The 24379-nt window shown below is 34.9% G+C and overlaps 4 protein-coding genes across 5 annotated transcripts; 2 read left to right on the plus strand and 2 right to left on the minus strand.

Annotated features, from left to right (window-relative positions):
* Window positions 1-50: 50 nt before the first annotated feature.
* Window positions 51-6812, minus strand: LOC123220949 (AP-5 complex subunit mu). Its single transcript, XM_044643577.1, has 8 exons — window positions 6576-6812; window positions 6219-6365; window positions 5583-5894; window positions 4493-4785; window positions 3507-4381; window positions 1717-1773; window positions 1176-1223; window positions 51-573 (listed from the first exon to the last, which is right to left on the minus strand). The coding sequence occupies exons 1-8, from the start codon at window positions 6641-6643 to the stop codon at window positions 499-501; spliced, it is 1875 nt and encodes a 624-aa protein (XP_044499512.1). The 5' UTR covers window positions 6644-6812; the 3' UTR covers window positions 51-498.
* An 869-nt stretch (window positions 6813-7681) lies between these two features.
* On the minus strand, window positions 7682-12579 carry LOC123220951 (F-box/LRR-repeat protein 4). 2 transcript variants are annotated; one of them, XM_044643578.1, is made up of 8 exons: window positions 12192-12579; window positions 11777-12070; window positions 10260-10666; window positions 9750-9935; window positions 9309-9501; window positions 8780-8856; window positions 8232-8382; window positions 7682-8147 (listed from the first exon to the last, which is right to left on the minus strand). In XM_044643578.1, exons 1-8 carry the CDS (start codon window positions 12456-12458, stop codon window positions 7851-7853), a joined length of 1872 nt encoding a protein of 623 aa, XP_044499513.1. In that variant the 5' UTR covers window positions 12459-12579; the 3' UTR covers window positions 7682-7850. The 2 variants fall into 2 exon arrangements, with proteins under 2 accessions (XP_044499513.1, XP_044499514.1); XM_044643579.1 differs by having other exon boundaries at window positions 11777-12022; window positions 12192-12577.
* Window positions 12580-13992: 1413 nt separating this feature from the next.
* Window positions 13993-19700, plus strand: LOC123220952 (calcium-binding protein 39). The gene is made up of 12 exons (XM_044643580.1): window positions 13993-14291; window positions 14833-14997; window positions 15082-15200; window positions 15868-15942; window positions 16971-17064; window positions 17147-17206; window positions 17490-17555; window positions 17645-17743; window positions 18505-18549; window positions 19062-19164; window positions 19280-19368; window positions 19457-19700. The coding sequence occupies exons 1-11, from the start codon at window positions 14169-14171 to the stop codon at window positions 19366-19368; spliced, it is 1038 nt and encodes a 345-aa protein (XP_044499515.1). The 5' UTR covers window positions 13993-14168; the 3' UTR covers window positions 19457-19700.
* Window positions 19701-20080: 380 nt separating this feature from the next.
* On the plus strand, window positions 20081-21676 carry LOC123220953 (BSD domain-containing protein 1). The gene is given in 2 exon segments (XM_044643581.1): window positions 20081-21372; window positions 21375-21676. Coding segments are annotated over 2 exon segments (1212 nt in total). The 5' UTR covers window positions 20081-20243; the 3' UTR covers window positions 21458-21676.
* The last annotated feature ends 2703 nt before the right edge of the window (window positions 21677-24379 follow it).

Raw genomic sequence — 24379 nt, forward strand, 5'->3', positions numbered from 1 at the left:
TCCAATTTTTTTTCCTTTTAATAAAACTTGGGAAACAAACATAAACAAGATTAAATCCAAATCATGGTGTATGTGCAAGCAGTTGGCATCAACCAAATAGAATACACTCTTTACATGAAATTTTCTGTCAAAAAGGGGGCAAGACAACTACTGTAGCAATAATTAAAAAAAAAAATGAAATAATGGGTCATGCTAAAAAGTGCAAGCAACCATTGTCTTGTGATCTAGATTTAATTGCCTATATTGTCCTAGCTAATGCTTCCATGCAGAGCGATACTGAATACGAAAAACAATAAATTACCTAGAATTCCTCACTTTCAATTTGATCTGCAGCATAAAAATTGAAGGTGAATCTGATCTGAGGATAACCAAACTCAAAGGCAGAACATGGAAAGGTAGTCCTCAGTCTAGCATACATACAATGTCTTAAGTATGAGATCAGGGAGTAGTTGGCCAACAGAGGCATCCTTCTCATCACAAATGCTCCTGAGTTGCCATTCAGCCCCCTATATTTGTGGCAACAGAAGGGCACTTTCCTAGTGTATTCCACAAAATGTAATCCCCAGATGTAACCTGTTACAACCAAATTGTAATTTGAGAGAAGCAACTAGAAACTAAATGTAATCCCCAGAAGTGCTGGCCAATTGCCAGCTTCAAAAATATTACATGATGAATATTGTTTGTATCCAAATATCTAGATCTCACAGCATGCTTAGCATTCATTAGACACCAGGTTTTGAAGGTAAAAAGGTGAAAAAAGCATTACAGGGCCTTCTAGTTATTCCAAGAACTAAAATTTCACTGACCAGACATGCACTTAGAAGTTCTAACAAGGAAGCAGCAAAATGGACAATTAAAAGTGGAGAACTGTTATATCTGGGGCAAATATACTCTAAATCATATACTATAATAGTGACCATATTATCCCATGCAGATAAATAGAATCTAAATAATGACAAAAATTTTTAATTATAATATTTCGAAAGAAATACAATTCATGAATGATCATGTTATTAAAAACAAACATGATTTTCATAAGACTAACTCTTTAGTAACAACCAATATAGTGACAATATTGATAGTGACCATACTATCATATAATGAAAGAATAAAAAGACTATGCTCTTAATAATTAATAATGACCAGAAATATCCTGAGTCATGTGACAATCCTACCTGAGTTGAAAACTCTACAGGTGCTTTTACGGTTGGATAAATGCTTACCTGCGTACAGGCAAAAACAAATATAAGTTAAGTAGTTTAAACATGACATAACAGTTCAATGCTATATTTTTTAGCTTGAGCAATACACATGGACTACACAGAGTGATGTTGCGACCTTGGATTTTAAGGGTCAGTGCTTTGTGATTGTAATGGAATTAATTGAAATTTGTATAAAGATTACAATTAGCAACCTAATGTCTCCTGCACTCCACCAAGAGATTACAGTGGTGTTCCACCTCCCAGACACAAAGCTACTCAGAAAATTAGATTCACAAAAGTTCCTTTAATCCCTACTATTTATTGAATTAACAACCAAGCCCCAATTGGACAATCAATAATCTAATTGCTAACCCTTATTACTAATTTTTCCAAATATTTAATAAATTCCTAAATCACCCTAATTCCTAAATTACCCTGGGGGACTCTTAATTTAATAATATTCCTAATTGACAGTTCAATGAAGGAATGACTCACATTCAAGAGAAAAACTTACAGATTTAGTATCAATCGACATTCCGGATATTGAAGCCCCAACAATCTTGAGAGACACCTGTAATCATGAGTTAGAAATGGCTGTGTCTGGTCTAGCATATTAACAGATGCATTATACAAATCTTCAAATGTACATAAACAGAATCTAAATGATAACATTCTTCACCAATTAGGTGGTTCAAAGTTTAATTTTACTCAACTAATAAACACAGAAGGGCAAAAATACTCTAGTAAGACATCTGACAATTCTAGTTGTGATGAATACCCAATAAAGCAGTTCTTAGTAGAAACATCTTTGCTGACGATTGTTGTAATCAAATGCACATAACGGTCACATAAAATATACAAGCAAATGTGATCATATCAGATGTCATATTCTCTAAAGACAATTTTAAACAGAGTATAATCATAATTTCGTGAAAGGATATCATTAAGCTTAAACCTATCAGAGAGAGACATGGCAATAACAGCAGTTTCACATAAAAAATCCCACAATCCCAGCTTCAGACAATTTAGAACGTAATCTAAAACCGCAATTCTTTACATTTTGATAGAAGCCTCAACTGATGCATTTGGTGTTGATGGCAACCCAAGCAGAAAGCAAAGCCAAATTTCAAATTCCTAACACAATTCCTTTAAAGCACCTTTCTTTTTTGTTCATTAAGCACAAAAATGTAGTATTGAACCACATGAAACAGCATGCAGAGAGATATTAAAAGAAAATTCCATACAGAAGTACATCTTACATATTATAATGTAACAAGAAAGCATTAAGTTGCTCAGTGCATGAAGAACGACAAAAGCAATAGTTCATAAATGCATTGATATGAAAGTATTTGTTAGGATCTCAAGTGCAATGTATGAGACTTAGATCCCACATTGGAAAGTATGGGCAACTAGTATGGGGTTTATATGGCCTTGGGCTCTCCCATCTCAATAACTAGTTTTTGAGATGTGACTCTCATAATGTTCGTATCATTTGGTATTAGAGTCATCACCATATCTCCCAGTTGCAATCATGCAGCGCGGGTGGTGACGCCGGCATTGCAGTGTTCGCCCGGGGCTAGTAGGGAGTTAGCGCACAACCAGCCCGTGTGGGCGTCAGGGCTGCGGAGCGTGGTGGTATGTTAGGATCCCAAGTGCAAGGTATGAGACTTGGATCCCACATTGGAAAGTATGGGCAACTAGTGTGGGGTTTATATGGCCTTGGACTCTCCCATCTTAATAGCTAGCTTTTGAGGTGTAGTTCTCCTAAGGTTCGTATCAATATTACAAAGAGAAGTATCAAAGAGAAGGATGGTGATGACACTGAATTTTATATTTTGAGAGAAAAAAAATTAACAAATCCCAATTACTTTGATTATTGACAAATGCCTCAACTGAGGCATTTGTCATGGCTGGTAACCTAAGCAGACAGTGAAACCAAATTTCAAATTCCTAACATAAATCCTCTTAAGCACCTTCTTTTCTTCTATTTATTAAGCACAGAAATGTGATACCGAACCACATTAAACTGCCCGGAGTAAGAACTTAAGCTAAAAAAATTATCTTTCTTATGGAACTAAATGTTACATAATATAATGTAACAAGAATACAGTAGCTCAATGCATTGAGGAACAATACAATGCAACAGTTCATAAAAAATATTTAACTTTGCGTCAAAGTGATCATTGTTGTATTAGTTATTTCAGATATGTAATAGATTGTTATGTTAGAACACACAACTTTCATACTATTTCCAGAAGCCATGAAACTAGGAATCAATTAAATATTAAAAAACACAGTACATACTTTAGCATAATTGTATGCATGCCAGCAAAATGGCTCCTCTAGATCAGTAGGAGGAAGATCCTTGTTCATTTTCTCCATTAAATATTCCTCTATGTTAACCATATTATTTGCATTCTCTGTCTCACCATCACTATCTTCATCTACTGTGCCTCCTAACCTTTGGGTTTGCCATGGCGCAAATTTAACTGTTCCAGGGAAAGTTGCCTCAACACTTTTCCCAGTAAAGCCCCGTCCACTCGTGACAATTTTCCATTCAACAGCATGCTCAGTAGTTGAAACTGTTCCAATTGATGGAGTCCCATCAAAAGACACAACTCTTCTCCTAGGAAAGGGCATGGTGACATTACAAAATTCCATTGTCAAAGGAGCCTTATAGCCTTCCATTAGACGCAACTTGAACAAAAATGCACCTTCATCTTCAGAGACCATTGACAATTGGTAAAACCCCTTGACAGGAGGTCCAAGGCCACAGATTGCCTGATAACGCATCAAAACAAAATTACCAAGTGGTGGTTGAAACATCACAGCCTGCTTATCCACACCATGCTCTGGAACCTGGGCACAAGGATGAAAGGATAAAACTTCAATGTGACCAGTGTTCAACCCTGTTAAGGGAAATGACACATCAGGTAACCCCTCTAATTCTGCTCGACAGTTTATTTGACCTGAGACAGATAAACTATCAGGAATCTCATCTCTATCATACATTGCAGCATGAATTGTTTCATGAATTGTGAATAATAATCTTTGTTTTCCTTTGTACAGATATGGTTTCCATGCTGGTTGTTTGAGGTCTTGAGGAGGTAAATCCGACGAAGAAAAGCCATTAACCTTGATAGCAAAAATATTAGAGTAGTTCAGGTCCACAGGCGTACCTAAATAAGAAGGAAATCAATCAGGCACATTAGGTAAAATGCATATTGATCAATACGCATACATTTTAGAGAAAAAATGAGATGAGGGATACCATAATAAAGATTACCAACCAAAGGGCATTGCGCTGCTTATAAAACTTCGAAGTGCATCCTTATCCAAAGCCCTTGAACCAAGTTTTGGAGCATCTGATGTAACAGTTCCTACCACAGCAGTACCAGAAGGTGCAGAAGAAGCACCTGTTGCAGCAGCAGGTTTTGTTCTTGACGAGATGCCTGATATTCCAATACTGCCTGTTAGTGAATCCAACAAGCCTCCAACTGATGGTGATGCACTTACTACAACTTCAGGTTCTACCACATCGCCAGTAATTACCTCACCAATCGCATGTGCTGCCGTGAATGCCCTGTAACGGAAACCAACAAAGTCCTTCACCAACTATAAAAACCCAATTAGTCACTTGAGAAAGTAAACCCAAGTTCTCTAACCATGTAAAGCCAACTATACTCTGCCTTCTTTAAGCATGTGACGACCAAATTATTCAACGGTAAAGATTTTCTTTTTGATGAAGAATCCAAGTTATAGAAGCAAACTAAAGCAAAATTACTGCTCCTTATATATAACAACTTCTATATAAGGCAAGAATACAGGACCTAATCATCCTCTGAATAGAAACAATGCTATCAAGACCTTCAAAAAGCAAACTCCAAACAGGCTTACTCACCATTTCTTTTCACAACTAAAGAGCATGAAACAAGTAAATAAAATCCCTTTACAATATTTGAAAATTCCAATGATGCTCAATAGATTGAAGTTCCAATGAGAATTCATGTGTTTCTGTATTTGCAAACTTAACTCTTAAGTAAGGGCACAAAAGTTAACATTAATTAATTTCTCTAAAGCATTCATACAAGAAGAATTGGTTGAAGACATGGAAAAGCTCTTTCAAAAAAATTGTAAAAGCATGTTCTTTTTCAAGGGTCTAAGGTCAAATCCCAATGCCTAGGTATATATAATGCAAGATTTTTGTTTTTTACAAACTTAGAACCGTTGGGAATTACTGATTTCAAATTCAATAAAATGCCGCTCCACCAAACATTGGCAGAGTATCAAGAGGTACAATTTACCAGTTCAAAGTTTAAGACAACTAGCAACAACCCTGAACGCATAATCTGTCCTAAAATAAAAGCAAACTTACCATACCCTGTGATGGATGGAAGATCAAGCAGAAGGGAAGAAAAACTATCATCAACTCCAACAGCATTTCCACAATCAGATCGTTTACATAATTTTGTGTATGCTTTGAGGTGCTTTGGCTCAACCAGAGGCAGTACAAGGATAGAATAAGGGCCTTTTATGTGCAAGATTAATGGCCATAGCAGGTGATTCTCTCCTCCCTCCTCTTCTTCAATGTTGAGGCTTATAACATGGCGTGTAATTGGGTCATCAACCCATGAATCTGACCCTTTAGTTGACTGAATTACCCGTATGCCAAAACCACGCACAGATCCCTCCCTATATAATTACAGATAAAGTTACTAATTATGCTCGGTAACATGATAAATGAAACATGGACCACAGTCAAAACAAGGAAATAAATAAAAATTAATGCAAGTATCTAAATCAATAATATATCATTTAGGTGTAAATAAACAACAAAAGGCCAACATAATTTACTTGATCATCAAACACAGCTTAGTCAACCTAATACAGGTTCCCAAGAGGCGTTACCTATATTAAAAATGATGTTCTCTAACGAGTAAGATAATCACACGATTTTTTCTTTTTTCAAATAACAAATCGTAAAGTACATGATTATAATCTTAGGTTAAAGTAGACCTTCTTTTTCTCTCAGCAAAAGCAGCAGCTAACTCGGAATCAGTAGGTAGTGTAGGTAACACAGTGTACTTAACAGGATCCTCGCTACAACTTTCATTTTCAGTCTTGCAAGCTGCCTGCCAACGCTTCTCCACCACCGGGAACCTCCTAATATTCAAAATGGGAGAAACTAAATTAATATCAAATATAAAATGAAATTACACTAATGGATGTACAGAACTAATTTTTAATATACAAATATCCAAAAATTTAAAACTAATAATTCAACAAACGAAAAATTAAAATACTATAAGCGATGAACAGATATGTAGTAGATCCAAATCAAAGCAAGGTAAATTCGGCAATGTAAAGAAAAACCTGGAGAAAACGACGGCGTCAAGGTTGTTGACGACCCAGAGAGCTCTGATGCTGCAACAAACGGGCATGGCTTGGCGTTGTTTCTTTGTCTTTCAGTGACGAGAAATCAATGAATGGAAATTCCTCCGGTTACTCGAACATGGACGGAGATGGCCTGCCCGTGATTTGATTTTCTAGTACTATAGAACAACCTTTTAGACGACACCGCTTTAAATTTCACGCTCATATGACGTCAACCGCCAGATCACCACCCCATATCCATATTAATCTCACGGCTTAGATCATTTTCACCCATCATGTTTTAGTGAAGGAGAGGTACCCGAGGTTCTAAAAAGTGACTTTTCACACCTTAACATTTGAGCGAGTAAGAGTATAAAAGTGCCCTTGATATCTGATTCTCCAAATACAACCGAACAAGGGCAAAGTTGACGTTTCAATCCCAGTAAATGTGTAAATAAACTTAAATTTTTGTTATTATTATTTTTATACAATTTTCACTATTATTTGTTTCATCATTTATGCCTGTTGTTTGTATTCAATACTTTAATGTTGTTGAACATGAAATCTATCAAAGAGACCAAAAAAGAGAGATTTTGGTAAGTAAACAGAGATTTAGTCATTTGACTAGATTTACCAGCCCAACCAGCTTTCATTTCACACCTATCAATTAAATAAATAAATCTAAAATATAATAATCAAATGACTATTATTACATCAAGTAAATCACGAGTTTCATAAATATGACAAAAATTTAAACCCAAACTTTTTTATTTAAATTTTAATACCCTATTACTTTTGTTAACCTAACATCTAAATTAAGGTATTTTGTTAAACCAAAGGAATGAAAATATTTTAAGCCTTCATCTCGCATAACTGCTAACACATTAAGCTGCATTTAGTGTAAATAAAATTCAACAAATAATATTATAAAGTTTGTATTATTATTTATTTGAAATTATGGATCTAATTTTACTGAAAAATGATCATGTTTTAAAGTGAGATTTCAAAATAGGCGGCTTTGAAGTAAAAAACCCCTTAAAAATTACTATACATGAGAGACTGCAATGTCTTCAAGTAAACTGGCAAAAATTTCCTTGACTCGGTACTTAAACAACTGACTCTAAATAAAATTTTGTTACAAAAAAAGTATACAAAAACTGGAACACATATAAGCTAAACTAAGAATATTTAAGAGGGGTAAAGAAAAAAGAACTGGAAATATTAAAACTTTTACATTTAACAAGCTCAGCATATAAAATAACTAGGCTGTTTGATCTAAAGGTCCACACAGAAGTACGAGATAACAGAACCTGCCCTCCTTTGGGTCCTCTGGCTCACCTTCCGCTTCTCGACCATCACCTTTTTTATGTTCACACAACTGGAAACTACAGTGGCAACTCCAACTGCAGTAATCCCTGGGCAATACACCATGTGACACGACTCCAGCATTGTGCAGTTTCTAACAAGATGGGCTAAACCAATGTCTGTGATTTGACGGCAGTGTGATAACACTATATCCTTCAGTAATGGACAACCTTCACCTAACTCTGCCATTGCCATATCTCCCAAGTTCTGTCAATCATGAACCAGATTTAATAAATACTCAGTCTATATATATAACATCATGTATCAAAAGGGTAGAGAGAAAGGACTTACCTGGAGAACGCTTACATCTAGGTAATTCAGTTCAGGGCACCCTCTTGCAATGGCTATAATTCCAGCATCACCAATTTGGTGGCAACCACTGACATTAAGATGTTTCAAGGAGCAGCCCTTACCTATGGAAATAAGAGCTTCATCCCCCACTCTGGTGAATAGCAAATAAAATTAAAGATGGAGAACCAGAAAACTTTAGATGTTACAAGATTTATAAGGTGATTTGTTGTTTAATATAATGCAATCTATTCACAAAACATCCTTAAATATGTAAATGCTAGCTAATGTCTAAAGTAACGTTTAATCATGTGATGACACACATAAGTATGTGTCCATTTGTGTACTCAAAATGGATACGCATAGTGTTGCTATTTCCTCAAATGATAAGCAATCAGATAAAGGAAGAATGGAGTGATAGCAGCTTGTTGATTGTTAATTTAATTTAATAAAATAACATAGTTATTACATTTGAAAAAAAAAAAAGAAAAAAACCCCAAGGCAAACCTCCATAAAAATTCAACCAACTTAAAGCTTGAAGAAGATTTTACCTGTCACAAAATCGAAGGCTAAGCTCCGTCAGAAACTTGCAATTCTCACCGACAGCTACAATTCCACTGTTCCCAATCTATCAACAAACAAATTAAATAAGAATCTGTTAACAACCCAATTAAGCAAGTTCTTACAGCAGATATATCTTACCTCATACACCCGCATAAAGTTTTAGAGAAATTACTGCATTACAGATGAACAGCTAAACCAGAACTATAAGACGCAAGAAAATAAAAACGTAGGATATAAAAAATTCTATCATTTCTAAAAGGTTCCAAACTCAGAAACCAAAGATCCTTAATGTTCAAAACCAAAACAATGATCTCTAAAATCAGAATGTAGGTTATTGAGATGATTATAGACTTGGTTCATCAGGTGTGAAAACTCATCAAACTTTAAGAACGGCAGAAACTTCTACACATAATCTTTTTACATGTAGAATTTATCCCATCAACAATTCTAACGACAGCAGAAATTTAACAAAATTAAGTAACAATAATATTAAAACCTCTTTAAGTGAGAGAGAACCTTATAGCATCGACGGATGTGAAGTTTCTTTAAATTCTGGCAGCCTCTAGCTATACTGCCAATAGCCTCATCTCCAATGTTAGAGCAATCGACCAAGTGAAGAGCTTGCAAGAACTTACAGCCCCTTCCAACTTCAAGAAGAGCAGAATTACCAATTCTCTGGCAATATAATAAAGCTAACTCAGTGAGGCTCCTGCAAGTCATCAGAAAGGCACTTAAAGATGGTAAATAACATCAAGTCAAAGAACTTTTGCAATTCGATGAACTAAAAAACTGTGACAGATATGCAGTACTAACTGAAACTAGGTTAAGGACATTTAGGAGTGACCTCTGATGACGTTGCAATGAAATATAGCTTGAAGGCTTTTGTAAACAAAACAAGAGTTCCATGGTTATCAAATAGACACCAAATTAAATTATGCTAATAAGAGAGGAGCATACTGGCAAGATTGTCCAATGGACTCCAGTCCCACAGTTCCAATATTGTGGCAACCATTGACTTCAAGATGTGTAAGTTCTTTGCAGCCTGCAGCTATAGCTTCCAAACCCTTGTCACTCAGGAAATAGCAATCACTAAGAGTGAGATTTTTTAACTTCTTACACCCATTTCCTATAGCATGCAAACCCCTGAAAAGTAAGATAACAGTCTCAAAATTTGCACATCATCCCAAATAGAATGATGACACACAAGGAGAAATTAAGATATCCAAGGAACCTCATAATTGCCAGAAATTTATCACCTTCTCTTATAATAATTTAGCCTCATATTACCCATTGCATGAAAAATACACAAGTAAAGACATTGAAGCAATATCTCCAATTTTGCATTCAATAAAGGAACTAATATAAAAAAGGACATGGCCTTATTATGCAGACGTTTTGTAGATAAGTTCAATTAAGTAAAAGACGATGTCATAATGTTGCATAAAGTATCTGAGAAGAGTAACTAACATGTCTGTAAATTGCTGGAAACTGTATAGAGCCAATAACTCCAAAGAAAAACAAGAAGTTCCCACAGCTATCAAAGCCTCATCTGTAACGTTAATACACTGAAGCTTCAAAACTTTTAGATGAGGACATCCTCGGGCCACAACAAGCACCCCTTTATTGTGGATGAATTCTGAATCCAACGACAATGTTTCAAGAGATTTACAGTGAGATCCCACAGCTTCTAATGACACATCAGTAATTTTAACACAAGCCGCAACACCAATAGATTTTAAAGATTTGCCACATCCAAGAGCCAAGTCAGCTAAACCCGTGTCAGTCAAACCTTCACAAAAACGCAAATTCAGATCTTCAAGTTGCTTGCAACATTTCCCAACAGCAGATAGCCCTTGATCTCCAATGTAACAACCCTTGATAAAACAATTTAAGCAATGATAGTACATCAAGTACTCAAATAGCAAGCGAAATTGAAGGAAAACAGGCAATGCAATTTATGCATTAAAAAACACAAGAAACACTAAGTACAAAGATGAGAATTAAGGATGTAAGAAGTAATAACATTGCTTTGAGCTTTCAAAGGGCCTGAGATTAAAACAATGAAGCATACCTGATAGAGTATTCTCAATAATTAAATTAATTAAGAAAGATTAGAAACTTGGGTGAGAGAGGTTTTTTATTTTCCTCGTTCCATTTCACTCTTTTTACTTTCCAAATAAAGCTGATTAGAAACCAGAATCAAAATGTTGGTAGCATAGTAAGGGCTGTTTCCTTCTGATTAACCACCGGGCTAAGCCATTAAACAACCAGGCAAAAGTTCTGATGTCAGCAGCTTAGAGGCTAACTTAGCAGATTAAGAAACCAAACCCATAAAGCGCGCAATCCCACTATAGAAAGGCAAATATATGTATAGGCCAGTTTTGCCTATTGGTATTAGAACATATACAAACATATATCTGTTAGCAGGGACTCCAGGCAGCTCATCCCAACGAATCACATTGAGCAATCAAGGAATTCCAACCTTGTCCCACAATATGTCAGGCAGAATAGTAGACAGTTGCCTTTGAACATTCACCACATACAAAGAACAATACACATGAAGCAGGGGCCTTGAACTAGATGGATCAGGCCCTTGGTATACCATATGCTCTTGTAGGTTTTTAAAATTTACTCAAATCTTGCAATGACTACGCTTCATGATCTTTCTAACAGCCTCTTTCAGCTAAGTCTTTCATTTTACAAATTAACATTTTTTAAAAACTCAAATGGGGACACATTTATGTAGTTTTAATACCAAAATTCCATCCTAAAGAGATAAAGCACTTAGTTCTAGATAAAGAGGCCTCTGTCAACATTCTACAGGCTTGAATGACACCCGCAATGGAAATAAATTTCACAAAGATCATGCTGGTTTAAGTAAACTTAATTCCTCAGATGGTTGGAAAAGAGAATATATTTAACAATATCCAAGATTTGATATCTAAAACAGTAATAGATACTAAGATAAAAGTTTTAACAAATACCTGTAAATCCAAAGATTTCAAGTATACACAGTTGTAAGCAAGGGACATTAAACCCACACAGGATACGTTAGAGCACCAGATTAAGCTCAATTTCTCAAGCTTCGAAAAGCCTTCAGCAAGTACGGTCAACCCAGCATCTGATAAACAATATGGCTCAACCTGACCTTCCTCGGATCCACTTGTTTCACTAACAAATTGCAGCTTAGGCGATGAAAGAGCCAATTGGTCACTGCCACGCCTTCTTCCCTGTAGAAGAAACTTCATCTTTACATCAACCGCAAACAAAACAAAATCCTATCATAGAATGAATAATTAACCATTAAAACCACATAATTTCAAAATTTTCCGAATTTAAAAATGGAAAAACAAAAAATAAAATAAGAAAGCATATATAATATCATCAGAGGCTTATTACTGGTTGAACAGGATGAGAAATGGAAAGGCGTTCATCTATATGAATGTTCTTAACGTTGGCGAAGCGTCGAGAAAGCAACTTGACGAAGAGGTCGGGGCTACTGGAGGCGCCGATGCGGAGAGTGGTTCGGCTGAGGCGCTCGAGCGTGAGCCAGCGCTTGCAGACGAGTGAGCAGGCATCTCGGCTGACCTTTAAATCGAGGTGCCGGAAGATCTCGAGAATCAACTCGTCCGGCAGACACGCGTTGATCCGATCATACCTGCGCATATCAGAAACCAACGATAATGATGATTGTTTCGTTTGAGAATTGCGCGCGTCTGTGTCCCTGTTATGTTTAGATGGGGTAATCGGTGAAGCCGACGGTTGAAGTCACATTTTGGTCTGGATTTACCAGAAATGTCCCTCATAGAGTTTTTATTATGCTTTAAAACTAAGAATAATATTACCAAGAGTGAATTGCATTGTCCCACCAAGGTTTCGCTTTTTCACCCCTAATTAGTATAAATAATGTTTTTTTATCCAAAATAAATCAAAAATAATAATTTTCTATTCAAAATTAAACTAGTTAAATAAAATAATAACATTAAAAAGAAAATTATTATTTTACCACTACTATTTTATTTTTTAAAATAATCATACTTTAGATTAATAAAAATTAAAATTAACTTTTTAAATATCTAAATTATATAAAAATTCTTTTATTTCTTTTCATTTTATCTTCACAATGTCTTCATCTCTCCTTATAAATAAAGATATTTTTTTTTGTATAATCATATATTAAAAAATAAACTATAATATTTAAAAATATTAAGAGCTTTATAATTTTTTTTAACTGTTTTGAATAAATTTATTGAAAGGTTTTGTGTTAGAATATATATAGATTTGATTGTTGTTACTAGGGCTAGAAATAAGCCGAGCCCAAACAGGATCCAACTAGTTTTTGGCTTATTTTGGATTGGACTAGACTCATATTCAGTTTGGGCTCGTCGAGCTCGCTCAATCACATATTTATAATCGGGTTTATGTCTGTTGTCTTGGGATTGTGTTAGAGTTTGGTTCAAGTTAAGTCTATTTAAAGACAAAACAAACTTGTTTTGAATTCATCCCTATCTTTAGGTAGGGCTAGAAATGGTATCGTTTGTTAAAAGTTTAAGTGAGCTGAACATGGCTTTAGTTCAAATTCAGACTCCAGTTTGTTTATGGTTTTATTTGTAGTTTGTACTCAAGTTCGTATTCATTATCTCAGACTCATGTCCATGTTTATTGAAGCTAAACTTATTTTAAGTTTGAACAAACTCGTTTCAAATCATCCTTAGTTGTTGCTTTGAATATATTAGTTTTAGGTAATTGATTTAATTTTCCAATAAACAACTTGGATAACAATATGTCTAAAGTGGGTATTTTGATTTTATATAAATAATATTTGACATTTTTGTTTTAAGCATATGAATTTAGACATTTAATTTAATTTATCAAAATACAAAAGTTGAAATAATATAATTATTATTTCAATATATATTAGTTAAAGAATATACTATTCATTAATATTAAATACAAGGATATATAATTATATTAATTAATTACCAAAAAAAATGAAATCACTTTTAAAATTTCTAAAATTTTATTATTGATAATAATTAATTATTAACTGATCATATAAATATTTGTAATAATATAATAAAAGAATAATGATTATTTTAAAAAAATTAAGCTATTTTTGTTTTTTAATCATAAATAATCCCATTCACCAAACAAATACACGCCTTTCTATTATAATTAAATTTTATTTTATATTTTTGTTGATGTTCCATCCCAAATTTTTTAATCTCGGGGAATTTTTGCAAAGTAATGTGACATAAAACTGTGCATGATCTACGAGAAAACAAAAATAAAGAATCTCAGCCAAGCACAGCACGAAGAAACAGTGATATAGGGATTTGTTTGATCAAAATTCAAAATCGAAAACGGTGATCGATCATGTCGTTTTCGTTCTTCAAGCCATCACGGCCTAAAACGCCACAAGAGGTGGTGAAGGCAACCAAGGACTGCCTTATGGCTCTTGATACCAAGACCGTTGTCGAAGTTAAAGCCCTTGAAAAGGTACATTCGTCATTCTATTTTTATCTCAATTTTCATCTGGGTCACTCTCTTTTTTTCTGGTGATGAAGAACAACTTATGGGTTCTGGGAATTGTTTTGTTTGATGATGATTTTGCGATCAATTTCAATGGATTTTACCTCTATTTTGGTCGTTCTGTTTATAATGTTTCTGTTCATTGATGCTATCTGAGATGCTATCACTAAAAATGTTTCTGAAATGAAGATTATATATATCGTTTGATGTTGCTTTATTCGCATTGCTTAAAACGATGCATTTAACCTGAAAAGTGTGGAGACTATTCCAAAATTTTAGTCTTTTACCCTAAACCAGAGGAAGTATAACTTTGATCTTTTGAAAAAGAAGCATTGAATAAGAATGGCAGCTCGCCATCTTCAAATATACTTATTTGTTGTTTCTCAGACTGACATATTTGTGCAATCTATAGGAGAATTGATTTATTGATGTATAGGGATTGTTTCTGAAACGTGCATTTTGTAGTTTTGGATATTTCTCACTTTTTCTTTTTGGGGGTTTATTGCAGGCACTGGAAGAAGTTGAAAAGAATTTTGTGTCACTGAGATGTATGCTTGCTGGAGATGGGGAGGTTGAACCAAACATGGATCAGGTTTCTCAGTTAGCGACTGAAGTTTGTAAAGAGGATGTTCTCACCCTTCTAATTCATAAGTTGCCAATACTGGGATGGGAAGTAAGTTATTATGATTTCTATGACTTTACCTAGCACATTTAACTAACTGATTTTCTTTTCTTTCTTTTTAAATCTTTGATATAGGCGAGAAAGGACTTAGTCCATTGCTGGTCCATATTGTTGAAGCAAAAGGTTGGCGCCACATATTGCTGTGTACAATACATTGAGAATCATTTTGAGTTACTGGACTTTCTTGTAGTCTGGTAAGGTTATGAAATGTTTTCCCCTGTTTTTCTATATCTTCAGGGAATTGTTTGCCCTCCTATACCTGGCTACAGCATGTTTTGCCCTCCCCTATATGTTGTAGATGTGGATAATTTGGAGCTTTAATAGGAACTTAGCAATAAGGATATTTAAACTGTTTGTCATGTTTAATTTGCTTGGATATGTTTGTTGTTTTGTGTTCTTTTAGAAATGGTTGATTTGTTTATTTACTTACCGTTCATTGGATAGTTGTTTTGATCAAAACTTTGCTTTTATATATTTGTGTATTCAATATTCAAACTAATAGGTAGTATTGTGTGTGATACATTTTTTTATTCAATTTTTTACAAGCAGCTATGACAACAAGGAAGTTGCCCTGAATTCAAACTTGCTTACATATGTTTGTTGTTTTGTTTACTTTCAGAAATGGTTGATTTGTTTATTGACTTACTGTTCATTGGATAAGTTGTTTTGATCAAAACTTGCTTTTCTATATCTTTCTGTATTCAATATTCAAACTAATCGGTACTTGCTTTTCTATATCTTTCTGTATTCAATATTCAAACTAATCGGTACTTGCTTTTCTATATCTTTCTGTATTCAATATTCAAACTAATTGGTAGTATTGCGTGTGATACATTGTTTTATTCAATCTTTTACAAGCAGCTATGACAACAAGGAAGTTGCCCTGAATTCTGGAAATATGTTGAGGGAGTGCATCAAATTTCCCAGCCTTGCAAAGTAAGATATTCTTGATTCTTGTCTATTTTGTTCAGGATTGTTAAACAAGTCCTGAATTATGTTGCTAAAGTTTGCAGTCTTCCATTAGATACATAGGAATTTTTCTTGTGTGGTTACATTTTTATAATTGGCATATATGCTATGATATCATTTCATGGAATTCTCCAATATTTTGGTTTTTAGTTTGTCTTCTTTAACACTACCATTCAGCAATACCAATTCTATTATCATGATTTTTACCATTAACATGGTTTAAAGGGCTTGCTATAATACATAAGATTGGAACCAGTAGTTACTAAATGCTAGAGAAATAGCCTAGATTCCTCATGTTGATATCTTGGGTTCAATCACAACATAATGCACCATTAATGGACATTGCTTTTTTGTATAGGAGAAAAAACACGTTTCATTAGGGCTTTACTCTGCATATGCAGATAAAGTGTACCGTGGGTAAATTTATCCATAATTTAGATTAAAGGATCCAGCAAGGGACCGTCATTTGTAGTTTGAAGAAGGTTTGTCTCGTAATTGGGCATGTATTGATTAATGGTTGAGTGTATTATCTCTAAGAATGGGCAAGTGTATGTGCTAGGAATATTACTACATGCAAAGAATGGCAGAGGGGATTCTCTCCATTGCTTGTAGTTACCTTGTTCATTAGCTCTGTGTTCTATTACCTTCTATGAGTTTTCACTTGTTTTGCCATTTTCACTTCGTCCTTTCCTTTCGTCTCTTGTAATTGCAGGAACTTCACTTTCACTTTAGGGCTCAAAAGAGTTGTGCAACTAAAATTCCTTAAATATTAGCAAACCAAAAGTTGAAGTCAATGGAATATTAAATGAAATTGTATAGAAATGGATACTCGAAGGCATCGGTTATCTTAGTGTAATTCTGGACAACTCATCCTTGTCCAACCATAAAATGCTCATTACACTACTTGATGCTTTGGGATCCTTGTCTTTTAGAACTTCTGTCTGGCTCTGGAGTTTCATCTTTTACATGCTGTTAAATTTGTAGTGATTTTTCAGATACATTATAGAGTCTGCAAGCTTTCAGTTATTCTTCAAATATGTGGAGCTACCTGTCTTTGACATTTCTTCGGATGCGTTTTGTACTTTTAAGGTTAGACCTATTATTAAGTTTAATATTTCCATAAACATTTATCTATAGGAGTTCTTAGTCCATGTTTGCTAATGATTAACAGGATCTGCTTACTAAACATGGATCTGTGGTCTCTGAATATTTGACTGCCCATTATGATGAGGTATGCCTTTATTTTACTTTCAATATGCTATAATTCTGTACAGACCTAGACATGGCCAAGATGAGAATTATTTCTTTAGAACTCTTATATTTTTATTATTTTCCATGAAGTTTCTTTACCACCAGTTCTAAAACATTTGAAATCTTGTTGTTTCTGAGAATTTTAGATTTGCCTGCACGGTTAAGCCGTTAAGGCACTGAACATAGTTTTATTTAAGAATATATTGTTATATTTGATTTAACTTTTATTTTTTAACATCCCTGATAAGATATTGTTGTTCCAGTTCTTTGATCTTTATGAAAAACTCCTGACATCTTCTAATTATGTTACAAGGAGGCAATCTTTGAAGGTTAGTGCTGGCTATAATCTTCCAGTTTTGCTCTTCTATTTATTTTCTTCTAGAAGGATTTTCAATTTTTAAAATATTTATGGATTTAGCTTCTCTCGGATTTTCTTTTGGAGCCGCCAAATTCCCATATAATGAAGCGCTACATTTTAGAAGTTCGGTATTTGAAAGTGATGATGACATTGCTGAAGGTATTTATTTCTTTTTTGGTATTTAATGTTTCACTGTGTTGTACCGTTTGTATGACATAGTAACACATTTTTCCTCAAAATTAATATATGTTATTGCAATTTTAATCCACATTAGTGTATAAAGGCAAGGAACAATTAAAGGACTGTCCAAGATGATCAAAAGACTGGAAAGGGAAGCTCTAAAATGTGGATATAAACATAAAGATGCTTCCTAATTCTTAGTAATGGACATTATGATGGGATTTAACTGTTGGCTTTCTTTGTCTGATTTCTTAAGGTTTTTTATTGCTCCACTTGTACTGTATGTCACACAGAAAGTAGTTTCTAAATTTCACTCAGTCTTAGTAAGGCTATATTGTAATGGAATCTACCTTTAGATGAGAGATGATCAATGAACAAAGGGCCTTTGTTCATTGGCTGAAGGGTTTTCTACTTGCTGTAAGATGGGTTGGTGAATGCTGGGTGGGACTTCTATTTTTAGGTAACTAAAATAGATAGTAGTATTTTTGTCTATGCTGGAGGTTATTGAATATTCATTTTGATTTATGATTTTATTTCATCAAGAACTGTGCTTTCCCTTCTCTCTCTGACACAAATCAATTCCTTGCTTGCCAGTTGGAATGGTTAAACTGCAAACTAATTATATTATCGACTTTGAGTAAACTAATGGACTGCCCAACCTATGATTGTTTGATATTTGTATCTTTTGTAGCCTTTTTCCTAACGACTTCTTCCCTGGAAATTGTTATCTATCTGAGCAGGATTCAAGCAAAAACATTCAAATTTCTGCTTTCCATATTTTCAAGGTGATAATAGCTATCTTTATTTTTTCTTGCTTGCTTATATTTTTTCTTGGTTGTGTTTATGCTAATTATACTCTAGGCTCATTTGCAGTATCCTCTCCTAGGAGTTGATCCTAAAACATTCACTTGATTGCAATATTATGTTGCCGCTTAAACTAAAGGCCTAAATTAATTGCAAGACTACTTAAGAATCACTTGTTTGGGATATGTATTGCACGTCATCACTTGCACTTGCATTCTGCAGTTATACACATATATAGATGAATATATATTTTATGCAATGAAGGAAAAAGAATCATATTCATGTGGGTTTTGAGAGATTTCTCTTTATCAGATTGCATGTTTGAAAAAGACTTGATGGATTTATTCCTGATCCTATGTGATTCAAGACTCATTGATATGCAGATTTCATGTGGACTGGCGCCACACAAAGATTGTATTAGTTAAATGACTTTAAATTGTATTATTTCTGGTTCTCATTCATTGTTTTTTCGGCTTCCTCCTTGCCCATATAGGTTTTTGTAGCTAATCCTAACAAACCACGTGAAGTAAAAGTTATTCTGGCAAAAAACCATGAAAAATTGCTGGAACTTCTTCACAATCTCTCTGCAGGAAAAGGTACTTGTATTGTTGCTGTGAGCTGCCTTGTGTCACCCAGAATTAACACTTGATGTATCAAGCATTATGAAAATTTATTTTGTCCCCTCATAGCTGTGCATGTAAATTTTTACAGGAGCAGACGATGATCAATTCGAAGAGGAAAAGGAACTGATCATCAAGGAAATCGAAAGAGTATCCCGTCTATCAAATCTTAACCAATAGGTTCATTTTTTCCTTTCCGGAAGAGACTCGTATATCTACTATTGAATGCTTGATTATGTGTAATGATTTTCTGCTCACAATTGGCCAGGGAAGAGAGGAAAAAGATTGATGCATGATGTGGGAAGCAATAGGAGTTGGATGTATAAATGTGTGTGGCTTTGTAATCTAATTCTCTTTTTTATATAACCAAAGTGTGATTGTGATATGAGATCCCACTATGAACATGTGGATCCATTTTGAGTGTTCTGGCCCTTCCCTTGGTTGTGTCATCCACATGATAAAACCCTAAGAGAGAGTACATTTTTGCAAGGTAAAACACTGTTTTTTGCTCAGGATTTGCACTACCTTTTCATCCTCTTAAACTTAAAATTTTTACCTAATAAGTTTTAAATGGAATAAAATTATATATATAAACCGGGAGTATACACTTATCTAAACAAATTAAAGTGACACTTTATGATTAGTTGATGTAATTATTATATTATAAATCTATCCTAATGGAAAATAAAAAAGAATTGAATCATTCTGAAATTTAAATTTAAGATTTTATAAATACGATAAAAATTTAAATTTATACCTTATTTTTTTTTATAGTTTTAATATCGATAGTTTTGTAATTTCGGGTAATTATTTATATAGCAAATAAATATATAAAGTCAACATAACCTTTAACCCACGTTTTAGTGTGGCATTGAAAGGGAAATAGGCCACGAACAATCTCAAGTGGCTTGCAATGCAATGACAGTGCATGAATGGATGGAGTTTGTTACAGTAATCTGATCTGAAACCCAACCAAGCAAGCCCCACTATATATAACCTAAAAACCCAAATCCCTTTATACGTAGAACAATAATCAAAACCGTTCAAAAACTCGAATGGATTTCTTCAAGTCTGTTTTCTCCAAAGATCCAGTGCCAGAGGCAGAACCCTCTGATTCCTCAGCCTCAGCCTCAGCCTCCGACAACTCCAATCCCAGCTCACTGTGGACTTCCGGTGGCGGCCTATTCAAGTCGGTGATGGAGAACTATCGTAAAGATTTTGAGGAGTTCCGATCTGGATTGAAGAAAGAGACCGCCGTGATTCGGGAAGTAGCCTCTCGCGCCGTTAAGGAACTCCCCACTTCATTGGAAATCGGTGCCTCGGTTGCGCAAGAGTCTCTCGAGTCTGTCGGCCAGGCCATCGACGACATCGGGATCACCGTTTGGAAATCGACGGCTGATATCATCTCTCAGGGTAGGCGCACTCTCTCAACAGAAACACCTGATCATTCGTATTCTTATGTTGATTCTGATAATAATAGTAATAGTAGACGTTTGAGTGATGTTAAATTGTATAGTCGTTTCGATAAACAGTTGATTGCTATTGGGTGTAATCGTGACACGTATTGTAGGGAGCCGGAGGATGTAAAGGAGTATGAGAATTGGAGACTAGGGTTTGAGTTGGATGACGAGAGGACTAAAGAGATTGATAGTTTGGTTAAGGAGAATGAGGCAATCGGTGAGATTTATGGTGATGTTGTGTTGAATACTAAAGTTGTCGATGAGGAAACGTTTTGGAGTAGGTACTTCTATAGGGTGCATAAGTTGAAACAAGCAGAGGAGGCGAGAGCAAGGATGGTGAAAAGAGCTATGGAAGAAGAAGATGAGGATTTTAGTTGGGATTTTGATGATGAGGATGAGGAGACAAATGGGTCTTTGGTTAAAGGTGAATCAACTGGTAATTTGGAGAAGGAGAAGAGAGAGTCTGATGAAAGTGTAATGAAGAAGGATGATGTTGAGAATTTGAAGAATAAGAATTCTGAATTTGAAGAAAAGGATAATGAGAAAGCAGTAGTTGTGGAGGGGAATGCTGAAAATGGTGAATCGTGCAAGGATAGTGATCTTTCAGTGGTATCAACCCAACCATCAATGCCTGAAGTGGAGGACCTTGGGTGGGATGAGATTGAGGATATTGGGAGCTATGATGAGAAAAAAGGGGATGCGGTTGGGAGTATGAGTAGAGCTGATTGCGGAAGCAGTTGAGTGCTGCAGAGGAAGATGAGGATTTGAGTTGGGATATTGAAGATGATGAAGAGCCCATCAAATCATGATAGAGTGATGATATCAGTACAGAAGTGTTCTGAGTAATATTTTTACAACTAATGTTTAGTCCCAGAATAATAAGTTAAATGCTTTCTTAAACAATTTATTGAATTGTTGTAATTTATTCATGTAAATGTTTTCATGGTATTTCTTTCTTATAGAAACTTCAATTAATTGTTCATGATACTTTTTAGGATTTTTATGCAGAGTGATTTACTTTGGTGTAAGATTTTTTTGTCTTTTGGTATTTCATTCTTTAATGCTCATGAATATTGTTGAAGAAAACTCATGTTAAGCTGCAGTGTTCCCCTGCTCCCTTAACCCAACACTCTTAAGCGGTAATGTTAGTTACTTGCTAGACAGTGTGTGATTCAATCCGTTTTAACTTGTTTCCACACTTGTGCCTACAGTTTGTGTCTAATAACTGCTGTTATATGTCTATTCTTTGTTCGTGCAGTTGGGTTAATTAACTCCTTTAATTTTGAGTACATCTTGTTTCAGAAAATTGAGTTTTTAATTTGTTTTGAAGTTTGCACGTTATTTATTTTTGCACCTCATATGCACAAAACACTTTCTATTTTTGTATCCGATATGTTTTCTATCACTATTATTCAAGGGTCTCATGATACGAAGAAAGATCAAAATACTGGTTTTTTTGTGGGTGGGCTGGGTATACTGCAAGTATCATGTAATTGTTATTTTTAATTTTTAGTTTTACTAAACAAGTTTAAGGTTTTAACTTTTCATTCTCTCTCAAGCTTCCTCATTTTCTCTGATGTATTTTTATGGAGAATGCAAGTTCAAAAGACTCTGTACCCACATTTTGAAAGAGTGGAAGAAAAATAAAAACAAAAAGCCACATGAAGTCTGAGATTGGTGAAGTTGCAGTGCAGGAGCATGATTGTGGCTCTGGGTGTAGCAAGAGAGGTGAAACTAGTAATAGTGGTAGTTATGAGCAGAGGAAGAGAGGAGACACAAAGGTTTATGATTAACAAGGTCTAGTGGTAGTTGTGAGCAGAGGAAGAGAAAAGACACAAAGGTTTATGATTAAGAACGTTTGAAGATGAAGATAAGAAAAGTGAAGTAGAGAGAGAATGTGGCATCGCACAAAAGATGGAGATAAGAAAGGTGAAGGGGAGAGAAAGAATGTGGCATTACAAAAAAGATGGAGATGAGAAAGGTGAAGCGGAGAGGAAGATTGTGGCATTGCAAAGGATTGTATCAGGAGGAGAATCACCACGGGTTGATAAGTTGTTTGGAGATTCTTCAATTGTTTGTGCTTTTAATTTCTTCACTTTATTTTGCCAATATTTTTAGGAGCAAAAGTATTCCTTCTTATTTTTTTTTGTCTATGGTATTTTATTTTGACATTGCAATGAGAACGGCGAGAAGAGTTACTTTTAGGAATATCGTTAAAAGAAATTTTGCCCATCTGTAGGGCTAGATATAGGTTAGCATTTTCATTATACATTTAGATTGATCTATTTTGGATTTGTATCCATTTTAACTATACTCTTTACAACTTGGTTTGTCTGTTTATCTGGTCTAATATTATTCCAAATTCATGGAGCCAATAAATTTGGTATAAATTTTGCTGGCATACTAGTCTATTCAATAGCTTGGTTTGTCTAAAATGTTCAATCAACAAGCTGCTATTCAAGAATCTTCCAACCTAAACCAATGTACACTGTTGTGGATGACAGGATCAAAACAGAAAGACTTAACAATTGAGTTTGTAAATTACAAGAGCACCCAGTATATTTCTGCCTATCTCAGCTATGCCAAGGACATTCTTAACCGGCATGGTGGCATAGATGATATATACATTGCCTAACTAGAAATTATCTAAATATCTCTACTACTTAGCCTCAAAGTTTCACAATTTCACTATCATCCTTATGACCTTTACTGTGCTGATGAACAGAGCATATATGTCCAGAAAAAGATGGGCAGAATCAACACCATCTCAGTTTCATACATGACATAGCCCCAGGATATGACAGAATTGAATCCAGTATCAATTGCACAGAAAGAGGGATCGGCCAGAATATCTGCATTTAAATCCAAAATGTTCATAATCAGATAAAATTGCTGGTGGGAAAACTCACCTGGATAAAACCAGCAATCACAGCAACAGTTATTGTATAGTTAGACAATAGGAATTTTCCTGGAGAGCTCAAGTTGTTGCCCTTCTTAGAAGCCGAGAAAGTGAACGTTGCTAGTGAAACAAACACAACTGAGGTTGAAATTGAAGCTGCAAGCATCATTCTCCCTGTTTGCACCACCCATTGCAAAAATAAGAACAAAAACATCAACCCTCCTAGAAATCATTTTCATGAAGAAAATATAAATGTAGCCAGAACACAAACCATTGGGAGTGGCTTGGCGCAGATTGGCCAAAGATAACACCTTGAGCAATAAGCCATATTGTAAAGAATAAGAAAGATAGAGTGGAGGAGGCCATTTTGCTTAAGGAAGCACATGGCTTTGAAAGCTGCAAAGATTTTGGGAAACAATTTCTAAGAACTATATAAACATGAGAGCACAAATGAAAAACCACAGATTTACATACACAAGCCGCCAGTGAGAAGCAGAATCGATAAATGGAGGTAGCTTTGTGTAAAGAAGGCAGTGATTTGAGGGTACATCTTCATAACTGCATACAAAAGCTTGGCGAACATGAGCTGGGCCACTAAAATGCCGTATACCTTTCTTATAAATCCCCATCTCAGCTCATGTTCATGCTCTTTCTTCTCTTCTTCACTGCTCAAGCCTTCTTCATCTTGCTTTGTCTCAGTCACTGCTTCATCAGCACCAGCAGTAGGACCTGACAGTAGTATTTGTTTGTTGTTTGGTGGAGTTTTTATTTGCCTGGCGGTGGTGTTGATTTTGATCGGAAAGGTTTCGTTGGGGTTGTAATGCTGGTTGAG

The sequence above is a fragment of the Mangifera indica genome, chromosome 7 (assembly GCF_011075055.1).
Source record: "Mangifera indica cultivar Alphonso chromosome 7, CATAS_Mindica_2.1, whole genome shotgun sequence".
NCBI classification, from domain to species: Eukaryota; Viridiplantae; Streptophyta; class Magnoliopsida; order Sapindales; family Anacardiaceae; genus Mangifera; species Mangifera indica.

Bases quoted from the DNA above. Each gene is read 5' to 3' on its own strand.
- LOC123220949 (XM_044643577.1), bottom strand. From the start codon at position 6,643: ATGCCCGTTTGTTGCAGCATCAGAGCTCTCTGGGTCGTCAACAACCTT. The intron at 5,895-6,218 runs GTCTACTTTAAC...GTAATTATATAG, and splicing joins TTTGCTGAGAGAAAAAGAAG to GGAGGGATCTGTGCGTGGTT. The intron at 1,224-1,716 runs GTAAGTTTTTCT...GCCTGTACGCAG, and splicing joins TGTCGATTGATACTAAATCT to GTAAGCATTTATCCAACCGT.
- LOC123220951 (XM_044643578.1), bottom strand. From the start codon at position 12,458: ATGCGCAGGTATGATCGGATCAACGCGTGTCTGCCGGACGAGTTGATT. The intron at 10,667-11,776 runs GTATTTGTTAAA...TGTTTTATCAAG, and splicing joins TGAAATCTTTGGATTTACAG to GGTTGTTACATTGGAGATCA. The intron at 9,936-10,259 runs GTTAGTTACTCT...CTTACTTTTCAG, and splicing joins TTCCAGCAATTTACAGACAT to GGGTTTGCATGCTATAGGAA.
- LOC123220952 (XM_044643580.1), top strand. From the start codon at position 14,169: ATGTCGTTTTCGTTCTTCAAGCCATCACGGCCTAAAACGCCACAAGAG. The intron at 14,292-14,832 runs GTACATTCGTCA...GGTTTATTGCAG, and splicing joins AAGTTAAAGCCCTTGAAAAG to GCACTGGAAGAAGTTGAAAA. The intron at 14,998-15,081 runs GTAAGTTATTAT...TCTTTGATATAG, and splicing joins TGCCAATACTGGGATGGGAA to GCGAGAAAGGACTTAGTCCA.